This window comes from Mustela nigripes, chromosome 8 (genome assembly GCF_022355385.1).
Source record: "Mustela nigripes isolate SB6536 chromosome 8, MUSNIG.SB6536, whole genome shotgun sequence".
NCBI classification, from domain to species: domain Eukaryota; kingdom Metazoa; phylum Chordata; class Mammalia; order Carnivora; family Mustelidae; genus Mustela; species Mustela nigripes.
In genome coordinates, this window is record NC_081564.1 from 74,730,803 (window position 1) to 74,742,142 (window position 11,340).

Consider the following 11,340-nt stretch of genomic DNA (forward strand, 5'->3'; position numbering starts at 1 on the left):
GCTTACAAAATATTTTTCCCATTTTATTGGTTAGTTCCAACAAATATTTTGATCTTTATATCCTTCGGTGAGAGATGCAAATGAAATTTGATTTACTGTTTTAGGGCCAGTGTTTGCTTTCTCTTGAGCTTAGGAGAGAAGCAAAATGGTGAGTTAAGTCCAAGGTAGAGACTATAAACTGCCAAGCATCTGCCTTCGGCTCAGGTCATGATCTCAGGGTCCTGAGATCGAGCCCTACTTTGGGCTCCCTGATGAGCGGGGAACCTGCTTCTCCCTGTCTCTGCTCATTCTCTCTCTCTCTCTCAAATAAATAAAATCTTTTAAAAAAAAAAAAAAAAACAGGGGCGCCTGGGTGGCTCAGTGGGTTAAGCCGCTGCCTTCGGCTCAGGTCATGATCTCAGGGTCCTGGAATCAAGTCCCGCGTCGGGCTCTCTGCTCAGCAGGGAGCCTGCTTCCTTCTCTCTCTCTGCCTGCCTCTCAGTGTACTTGTAATTTCTCTCTGTCAAATAAATAAACAAAATCTAAAAAAAAAAAACAACTTTTTTTTTCAGGGGGGAGAAAAGGCTGATGATGACTTAAGAAATAACTCCTGTAACTTGTTTTAATTTCTAAATATCTATTATTACTATTTTATATGGTATAACATATGATACTATACTACCACTTGTTTTCATTTCTAAGTATGTATTATTAATACTATTTTTTTTTAAGATTTTATTTATTTATTTGACAGAGCTCACAAGTGGGGGGGCAGACTCCCCACTGATCGGAGAGCCTGATGTAGGCTCTATTCCAGGACCCTGAGATAATGACCTGAGCTGAAGGCAGAGGCTTTAACCCACTGAGAGCCCCTATTAATACTATTTTAAGTGCTAGCAGTCATGTAGAGAGAAAGACGTTACAAGCAGACTCTTCAAAGCCCAGTCCACGTGTCTGCTCAGTTTTTGCCCTGATTCAGGTGTTTGGCACACACTACTGTAGAGGCCTACCCTGTCATCTGGTTTTCTTTCTATAAAACGTTCTCTTTAGAGAATTTGTCTATAGTCTGGAGTCTCACATCTCGTGTCCTAGCCTGGGTTCCCGTGGTGTTGGCGCTTCTCCAACTCCGGGTGTGTGTAACTGGGCCTGGGGGTCCTGCACGCCTTCCCCAGAGACCCTGAGCTCGGCGCCAGCAGAGTGTTTGCTTTGTAAGAAAGAGACCTTGGGATCTCTTGTGCTCTGAGATTACACAGGTGGCATTCTGGTGCCCATTTAAAAAAAAAAAAAAAGCCCCATTCTCAGTCCCCTGTCCCGATCTGCCACCACAGCCTTGGCGGTGGAGTCTTGGGTGTCTGTGCTAGTGTGTCGTGTGCTGGGCATCCCACGGCGCCCTGACCACCATCTGTCCCCGTCCCCATGACCACCGTCTGTCCCCTTCCCCAGGCCGTGCTGCTCATGGACGCTGAGAAGCGGATCCGGTTACTGCAGTTCGTCACGGGGACGTCCCGAGTGCCTATGAACGGCTTCGCCGAACTTTATGGTGAGACTCACTGCTGTTCCCGCAGGGTCAGGCAGCACTGTGGCAGATCCCGTGCAGGGGATCGGGGTTGGGGGGTGCTTCGGGGTGTGTCCAGAAACAGGATGGTCATTTCTGTCTGCCTTGTCTTGTGGTGTGTCTCGAAGGACCTCGGGAGACAGAATCACCCCGTGCTTACTGTAGAGATGTTAGAAAGTCACGCTGCTCTGCACAGTAAAGGTCGCGTTTCATCCCTCCCCTGAAGGAGCTTGTGGTGTCAGCCTTCGGGGCTCGGCAGAGAGGCTACTCCTGTCCGCACCTCTGCGTGCCCTGCAGCGCTGCGCCCCTCCAGTCCCAAGTGACGTGGGGTCTGTGTCCCGAGGCTATGGGGGCCTCTTGCTTCTCCCCACAGCAGATCTGGGTACCGCCTGGAGCCGGGAGGGTGTCTCCGGCTCCCGCTGGGCACGCCGGCCCACCTGCTTCCCGTTGAAGCCCTACCACACTTAGCTTTGTTCTCTGCCTGCTTCCCCGACGCTGGCATTTATTTATTTCTCTGTTTTTGTCTAGGTTCCAATGGTCCTCAGCTGTTTACAATAGAGCAATGGGGGAGTCCTGAAAAACTGCCCAGAGCTCACACATGGTGAGTGACAGAAGCACAGTTGTCCACAGATTGGGCTTTAAATACTCAGCTGAGGCTGCTGCTGTCACAGGAGGCCGTGTTGCCTGCCCACGAATAGCACAGTACGAGGTGTCAGTGATGGTGACGAAGTGTAAGTTGTGATGCTGATAAAACACAAACCAGGGTCTGAATGGACCCGATGTGTTCGGCTCAGAAAGGGTTAACCGCCACCACCACCCCCAGTCCTGGGGGATGTTCCTCCTCCTGACCCCATCCTTCCCTCCTTATTCCTGGAAGCAATAGTGCAGTGTGTATGCACTCGACATGGAAATGACTGTTCTCAAACGCTGTAAGACAGATGGGATTTTTACTCCAACCATGAGTTGGTTCTTATCCCCAGAACTTGGGATAAAATTCCCTGGAAAAACCTTGTTTTAAAAGGTCTCTCATGGGGGGACCCTGGGAGGCTCAGTCCATTAAGCATCAGACTCTTGATTTCAAAGGCTCTGGTCATGATACCAGGGTCGTGGGATCGAGCCCCACATCGGGCTGTGTACTCAGAGGGGAGTCCGCCTGTCCATCTTCTCACGGCCACCAATAACCCCTAGGACCCTTGAATTTAGCAACAGTTCGACCGGCTAGAGGAGCGTGAGAAGTGTGACAGGCCTGGTCCCCAGGGGTTGGAGTCAGGGGATACAAGGGAGACAGGTGTGGAGCAAGGCAGCCCTCAGGCCTCCAGGATCCAGGGCAGGAGGAGTGCCCCCTCATGTCTCTGAAGGGTCCCTGAACCCAGCAGCTCCTGGGGGAGCTCTTCCTGATCCGAGCACGTGTGTTCTTCGGCTGGTTCCCCCAAAGGCTTTCATTTCTTGCTCTTAGAAGTATGTGGAGGTGGGCCATCGGGAAGACGGCGAGTCCCCAGCCCTCCTCTCGTCACCAGCAGTGAGGCCCTCCGGAGCCCACTCGGGGCTACACGGCGCCACCACACTCATTGCGGGAAACGCCTCCCCGCCCTCCCAAGTCCCAGCGAGGGCAGAAGTCTCATGAGAGTGTACTGTGGAAAATTGGCTGTGGGAGGTCTTTTTGATTCCTTTGCCTTGCCAGAGAGAAAGTGTTCCCCATTTAGACCATTCACGGGACTCTGAATGGCATGAATATGGTCCTTGCCCATCTGATCCTCACAAGCGCGCGGACTCCAGCTAAAACCGGCGGGTCTCCGGAGCGCTGATTGCTGCCATTCGTTCTCTTCTGGGGGAGAAGGAGGTGGTATTTTGGAGCTCTTACTCCAAACGCTGTCTGAGTCGTGTTATTTTCTGGGTCATGATGGCCTTCGTCTGGAAGGCAGGCAGCGTGGGGCCGAGCCCCGGGACTGCTGGGATTGCCGCACAACTCCCAAATTCTGGTCTGTCATGATGGGAGGAAGAAGTGCTGGATTCCTGGGCGCAGCCGTCTTCTGTGGACTGGGCGCTGTGGGATCTCTCCCGCGGCTTCTGGCATGCTGGCATTCCCTTAAGTGGTGGGGAAGCTTTGCCCTGTGATCAAACAGCTCAGAGTCCCAGAGCCCAGGATTGGAACTTCGCTCTGCCCGAGTCAGTCTGCACACTGGCTGCCGCGCTAGGATCCGCTGCCTCTGTTGCTGCGGAGCCCTTTCCTTGGAGGCTCATTGAAGAGAACCAAGTAATGTAGTGTCCAGCACCGGCTGTCCCTCTGTGCCCCTGGGGACAGATGTCTTCCTGTTGAACTTCCCCTCTGTTTCCAAGTCCATATGCTTGGGTCACAGCTAAAACACGGTGGTGCCCAGATAAGGCCTCTGAATCCATTGGTTCCCAGCGTCGGCTGCACATTGAAACCGCCTAGAAAGTTTTTTGTTGTTGGCTTTTTTTTTCTTTTTTAAATACGGATGCCAGGGTCCTGCCCCCAGAGACTTGTAGTTCGTGGGCTTGGTGTGTAGCCTGAGCTGTCGGGTTTTCCAAACTGGAAAACCCAACAGTTTTCCAGTGGCTCTGGCAGACAGCTGGAGTTAGATTCCTGCCCTTCCCTGGGACGGAGCTCTGCCCACGGGAGGAGACCAGCCCGGGGGGCTCTTACAGGAGCCTCTTCTTGGCTTCTCTGTGGGTCACAGCATTGGATTGCTGATGTCCCCACAGGTGACTGCCGCCTACCGAGCAAGGGCGCAGGGTTGCAGGTGGGCAGGGGTGTGGCTTCGAGGGGGCATGCGTGAATGTCTCTCTGCCTGGCCAGTCACTGCCGGCCCAGCCCTTGGGAAGGAGCTTGGCTGGCTGCTTACAGCAACAGGGCCTCCACCAGCTTTAGCTGGAGATAAACCTGATTTCTTCCGAGTTTTATGAAAAGATAAAATTGACAGTTAAGCTTCAGAATCCAAACCTGATTCAGCAGGAGAGCGAGAGCTAGCGTACTTTTTATAAATCTTGCAGATGTGATTATTGATGTGATGGAAAGGACTTCAAAGATCTATCAAAGATCAGTCCTTGGATATTTAAAATTACACTTTATAGAGAATCACAGACCCACCTGCTCATTGGAGTGGAGGAAAAATGATCTCCCGAGGCCACTCAGCTGTGCCAGGCCAGAGCCAGACCCCTGCCCCCCGCTGAACACACTTGGCAAGCACTTCCTGTGTCCCACACAGGGTCCTGAGCACTCTACGCTTTAGCTCCTTTGGTCATCTCGATAATTCTGAGCAGAGGGTCCCACACAAGAGGAAGGTGGTCACAGATCCCAAGGAGAATGCAGGCCCCCAGGAATCCCCGGCCCTGGACTCCGAAGGACCCGCTGCGGTTGACGCAAAAGCCACCTTCTGTGATAGGCTCCTATTCAGTTCAGCCTGCAGAGGTGGGGTTCTGTCTTCACAACTGGTGAGGGCATGCTTGAGAGCATTATCAGACTGAAAGCCCTTTCAGACGTCGCCTTCGGGATTCCCACGTTCCCGAGAACTCCAGTTTGAGCAGCACTGTGCGCTCCTCCCCTGTAACTCCTAGTGCTTGCTGACTTACTCTCAGTGCTCGGTGTATCTCATGAACCACACGCGGGGTTTCGACAGGGCCCACCGGGGACGTGCATCTGTTTCGTCCTGCTGCTGACAGCAGTGAGTTTTCGGAATGTGGGGGCTCTGTTCATATGTGGAATCCCAGGTGACCATCCAGAAGTTACTATGCAGAAAAGCACTTGGCGTGGGATCTAGTGTAGAGGACGCGAGGGCATTCCAAATAGACTTGACCTTGGTTCATCCCTATCGTGTTTAAGTGCTTGGCGGTTGAGGGTCTGGAGCTCGGCCCATACCTCAGGAACCGCTCCGCTCCCCTTTCGAGCTCCCCCTGACCCCAGCTGGGCCTTCCCTGCCCCACATCTGGCTGTGGTAGAGAGGTTTCATGGCCTCTCAGAAAATTCTCGCCTCTGTTCTGGAGGTTATATAACCTCGTTGGCGTGGGCGGTTGCATTGCCCCATTTATATTTAATGACTCAGGATTGTTGCCGAAGACTTGTACATTCTCCTGCCCAAATACCGCCTGCCTCCTCTGGCCCCGCCTAGGAAACGCTGTCGTGACCACAGGGTAATAAGGATGGCCTTTGACTTACCCTTTCTGTTACTTCTGCAGCTTTAATCGCCTTGACTTACCTCCATATGAAACCTTTGAAGATTTACGGGAGAAGCTTCTCATGGCTGTGGAAAACGCTCAAGGATTTGAGGGGGTGGATTAAGCGCCCCCCACTCGCTCCCCAGCCTCGGGGTGGCTGTTGGTCCAGCAAGTCCTGCTTGCACTTTTGCATTTGCCTAACAACAGACTTTGCAGAGACCAGGCAGAAAGAGCAGCCGCAGGCATGGCTCCTGAGCTGAGCCTTCGCGAGCCTTCGCCTGTGACTTGCCCAGGTTCGGACGTGGGAGCCCGGTCCCAGGTCGCGTTCCTGCATTTTCCACCATGAATTATCAACTGGTTGATGTGTACACTAATTACATTTCAGGAGGACTTAATTCTATTTATGTTGTGCCTCTGTAGGCAAAGCCCTTAATAAATATTTTACATACTTTATAATGACAATGAATGGAATTAATCACTCTACAGGTATAGTATTACAACTCATGTTTACTTTTTAAAATGATTTAGACCGATTTTCAGATTTTATTTCATTACTATTAAAGATGTCTCGTGTACTTGGAAAAGTGAGCATATTTTTTTTTGTATTTGAATTTCATACCAGGTTTAATGTCAGTGACATTTTTTATTTTTGAAGTTTAAGTACCCTCCCACTCCTTACTTGATTAGAATTGGAAGACTGATTTTTGTCCAAACATCTTCTACAGACAAGTACTTTGAGAGCATTTAAACTACAATGTTAGGCATAATGATAATTTGCTCCATACTCAGAATGCAAACAAACTGGATATTATATTTTTTTTTTGTACAAATTTAGCATCCTAGCTGCAGGCTGAGAGAATTGTAACATAGCATGGTAAATTCAGTGTTGACTTCGAAGGAATCATACCCTTATTCCTTAGAAGTAATTACGTGTGCCAGAACACATCTGGGGACAGGGTTGGACTGTCCTTTCTCAGAAGAGACCTTAGCTACCACTCTCTGACGCTGTACAGTCCTTCCTTTCTCGCCTTTCTTCTTTGCTGTTTGTAGTAGAGACATTTGAATGAACCTTGGCACCGCTTGATTCGAAACTGCAGAAACCAGAGATGTGTTTCATGTCCTACTTGTATGCGTTGGCTAATGGTCGCGAAATAACCAATTTTTGTTCTAACTGCACCAATTCTGAAGGCACTTTATGGACCACATGGAGGTCCTATCTGGTTTTGTTGATGTTTTCTTTTTTACCATAGACGGTCATTGTGATGATGCTCTCTTCTCCCTGCACACATCTTTCCGGTGCAGTGTGTATCCGTTGTGACTCTCGCTGCTGGTGTATAAAACCTAGCTGGAAAGCTGAGCCTACAGATCCGTCCTCACCCGCTGTTCCGCGATTTCTCTGCAACTACCAAGATTCACTGAATGCACACTTCATCTGACCGGGTTTTGTCCCCGGGACGTGTTGCATGCTTCGACACTGTGTACTGCCTGAGTGGTGTCCATTCTGTGCTGGACTAAAAAGTGGGCGGGAACTTGGATGTGAGCCCCACGGTCAGTCAGCCGATCGGGTGGTGGGGACGGAGGGTTCCGCGCACTTGGATTCTTTGCCGCTTTGAGTGTTTGTTGCAGAATTCCGTGGTGTCTCTAGAGAAAGCCTGCAGAGCCGCATAGGGGTTCAGCAGCCCTGCTGCCCTTTTAACCTGTGTTACCCTAAACCCTGTTATGACAGGGGGCTCTAGAGAGATGATTTCTTGCCAGTCATCAATAAGACAAAATTGGGGTTTCGGGGCCTCCCTGTTTGTTATATAAGGACGTTTTGGTGTAAGAAATTCATTGTTACCCAGCTCTGGGTGGCTGGTGGAAAAAAACCGTGAATGTTCGTGATTGTAAGTGAGCTGTCTTCAAAGGTGCAGACGTTGGGGGGTTCTGAGAGAAGGTGGATTTCTACAGAGCTGAGGATTAGTTCCCTTTTCTATTGACTTAAAAATCTCCAGTAGTGATCAGAGAACTTAGATGTTGAATGATTGGAAAAAAATATCACACTCATTTTTTTTTCTATCTGTGGGATTTTTTTTTTTTCCCCTGGAGTCAATATATAACATGTCTCTTGGCAAAAACCCACTTCATGTAGCCCCTCCTGGTCCAGAGGGCTTTCTTTCTAGAAATCGCACCAAAGCCCGTGTTCGGATGGATTCTGAGAGTGGTCGTTTCATCACAGAGAAAGCCTGCGGTTCTAGCTGAAGAACTAGGTTTCTGTCATTTTGCAAACTGCATATTCAAAAAATCAGAGTATTCCATGTAAATGCAAATTAGGCAGTGTTAAAAAATATGAATGAGAAATCCATCCTAAGATCATTTCCGTGCCAGGAGCAGATAGGGATTGTCGAACTATACACCCCTGTGAATACTTGAAAGACCATAGTTGTGCTGACCGTTCCGTTCATCTGCCGCTAAATGCGGGATTCGGTGACGGTCAAATAGCAAATGGGGTCAGGGTTTGTTCCTGTTTGGCTTTTGATCCATGCCACATCCCCTCATCTCAGCAATTCTCAGTGTTTCGGTCTTTGTCTAAAATAGTCCTAGATCTTGTTTTCTCTAAGTGCTGACAACCACTCGCCGATGTCTTCCCGACAGAGTCCTGGTGGTGGTTGACAGCAGAATGCTGGTGGGTCCCGTGAGCAGGCGCCCCCGGGGACAGGATCCAGGACGGGCTGCTGGTCCTGGTTACCCTCCTCTCTGGTGCTTCGGAGTCCAGGGGCTCTGCACCTTCTGTTCCCTTAGAAATTAACCCAGATCAGGCTGGATCTGGCTATTTTTTAGTTGCCTGAAGAAGGTGCAGTTCTTATGGGTCATTTTGCCCCGAGGTTAAGAAGCTAGTTCCAGAATTAACAGCTGCACTGTGGACATGAGCTGTCACGTCCGCCTGTAGGTCCTGGGCGTTTCTGTCCCTGTCCGTTGTTGGCCTGCAGTCGGATTTGGAATGTCTGGATTAGCTTCAGGAGGCGCGCTGCTGCTTTTGTGCTGGCTGCCTCTGCAACAGGAAACCAGGAAGCATTTATCTGTTTTAAAGTTGTATTCAGCTCTGAAACTGTTCTGTTCCGTACTTCTCTGTAGCCAGTCCTGTACCAAATCACAAGAATGTAAGATGCTTCTTTGATTTTTGTTTACGAGGCCCTTTGGTCAACCATCGGGTTTTTCCTGTGGTCAGATGTCAGATGCTCTAAAGTGACCGAAGTGGGTTCTTTCTCCCACATAAGGGTGTGGCGAAAGATTCTGAGAAGTGGTTGGCCGAATATTTGAACCACATTCCATATCTCACAGCATTAAATAGACAACAAGTACCGTGGCTGTTCCATCCTGCCAGATCTAGACTGGCTCTCTCGAAAGCCAAGTTCACACGCAGCAAATTACTAATTGTTCTAACAGTTAACTCATTGTTTAACACTTGGCTGTAGCATTTTCCTAAGTCTCGTATTTCACCTCTGAACTTGAATGTGGAGAGCATGGGTTAATCTGTTCTCCAGCCCCCTCCCTGCTGTGCTAGCCATCTTCTTTATTTTCCTCTTTCCTCTGCACCCCTTATTGACAGGGAGAGACGGGCACTTAACGTCTGGTATCATTTCCTGCCTTGTCCGGTAGGGGGTGCTGCTGCGCAGGGTGACTGCCTGGTCTCCTCCCTTCCTGGCCCTCAGGCACTACCTCTTGTCTCCTTCGGGCTTTGGGGTACATCCTGAGAAGTCACGTCAAAACTGCCAATTTCAGGTCTGAGATGCGTTTTTAAAAATCCTTACAGACTCCACTTTGTACTTTAGATTTTAAAACTGGGAAGACAATGGGATACACTTTGGACCACTTTCTAATTTATCTAAGCCTTAATGAACAGCGTATGTACACTTGCATACGCACACGCCCGCCCCAGTGTGTGTTCAGTGTCAGAAACAATGCTGTAGCATCAGGACGTGAGCTGGTGTCCTGTTTTATTTCAGAAAACGATAGCTTTCTGTCTATATGAAATTTACCAAGAAAACTTCTCATTAGGCGTCTGTCCTTGGTGAAAGGTGTTGTGCGTGTAGCAACACATGTTTTAAAATGCATGTCTCCTTGTTCATTGGGCTGGTGTTTCTCAGGAGCATCAGTAGGAGTCTTAACAATGTCGGCTGCAGACCTCTGTGTCCTGCATCTCAGCCTCGTGTCAGAGCATCAAAAGCCTTTCTAATGACCATGACCCTGTGTCCGCAGACACCTGTGTTCCTGTATAAGCCAGTTCGCCCTTTCATTCAGACTGATGTCATCAAAATTGTCACTGTTTCCTTCATGTTAACTTTGCGTGACTTTGTTTTTCCTTTACTAGTACTTACGTGAGATGTATATACATACATACGTATGTATGCTGTCCAAATATGTCTATATATTTGTATAGCATTTTTACACCTTTCTCGAGTAATCTGGTTTCGAAAGGGAGTGAGAGAGCTTAGTCCTTCTACAGTTTCCTCCAAGCTATGTCCTGAGATGTCTGACCCTCGGAGCCTGAGAAGGACCCCAGGAAAATGATGCTAACATGCTGTCATTCCGTAATTCGGGATCTTTTACCAAATGAAACATTAAAAACAAAAACAAAAAAAAGCTACTTTAAGGTGAAAAGAGTTTCAAGCATTCCAAATGAATTCTCAGTGTTTCGTAACTTTTTATTATAAACCCCACTTCCTAATAATACAAAGCCAAGTACTATTTGATACAGTGGTTACAAACCAAACTACTTTGAAATTTTTTTTAAAGACAACTTCTGGATAACGCTCCTTTTCACAATCAGAATGGCTTTAAAATACGGTTGAATTTGATACACACAGGAACAGTTTTGTTTAAGAACAAATCTTTTTTTGCTCTTCATTTTTCTTGAGAGATCTAAAGAGAAATTGTAGATTGTTTTCCTGACAGCAAAAGAGTAATGTGACAAAATGAAGTCGTTGTAAAGAAGTGATACAACTTGTCAAATATTTAATAAAGAATTATGGAAGCTGGAACGTTTTCTACACCGAGTATTATGGGTTGTTTGATTTCAAGCTTCTCCATTAATGTGTTGTCTTAATGGTTGCGGGGGGTTAAATGCCTACTGATGGAAGAGCGCGCCTTTCCTTAGTATCCCTCAGAGCCCCACACCTTTAGGGCATCACCGAAGTTTGCGCAGACCACAGAGTCCCTGAGTGATTTCAGGACCTCACCTCGGTCAGTTCAAAGCCCCCAGTCAAGCCGGCAGCGCCCCGCGTGGGAATCCAAGTCTCTCAATCCCATGGTTCGCTTCTGAGGGTCCATGACCAGATGGCCCCTGGGTGTGAGAACACAAAAGCCACAAAAGCAGACCCCCTCACCGAGGAGGGAACACTTCTTGAAAAGCACGGTAGGTTCCCAGAGAAAGTCTTTATGGGACTTGAATTGGACAGGAAAACAAATTGATGGTGTCTTAAGACCTGGTACAGACTCCTTCGTTAGTAGACCACAGGACCCTGTCACGACCAGGGGAGGGGGGGGCACGGGTGGGGACTGAGTGAGAAGGAAGGTTTCCTCCATGGGGCCGAGCTCAGGCAAAAGATGAACCGTCCCTGCCCCCAGCCTGTCCCCTCCTGCTCAGCACCCCTGCA

At 48.9% G+C, this 11,340-nt stretch overlaps 1 protein-coding gene across 3 annotated transcripts in view; it reads left to right on the top strand.

Annotated features, from left to right (window-relative positions):
* Window positions 1-10,734, top strand: part of NEDD4L (NEDD4 like E3 ubiquitin protein ligase) — a 328,382-nt gene extending 317,648 nt beyond the window's left edge. For all 3 annotated transcript variants that reach the window (XM_059409742.1, XM_059409741.1, XM_059409743.1), the window contains 3 exons: window positions 1,423-1,519; window positions 2,063-2,135; window positions 5,729-10,734. In XM_059409742.1, coding sequence (XP_059265725.1) covers window positions 1,423-1,519; window positions 2,063-2,135; window positions 5,729-5,831 — 273 coding nt within the window. In that variant the 3' untranslated portion in view covers window positions 5,832-10,734. The remainder of the gene's footprint in view (window positions 1-1,422; window positions 1,520-2,062; window positions 2,136-5,728) is intronic.
* The last annotated feature ends 606 nt before the right edge of the window (window positions 10,735-11,340 follow it).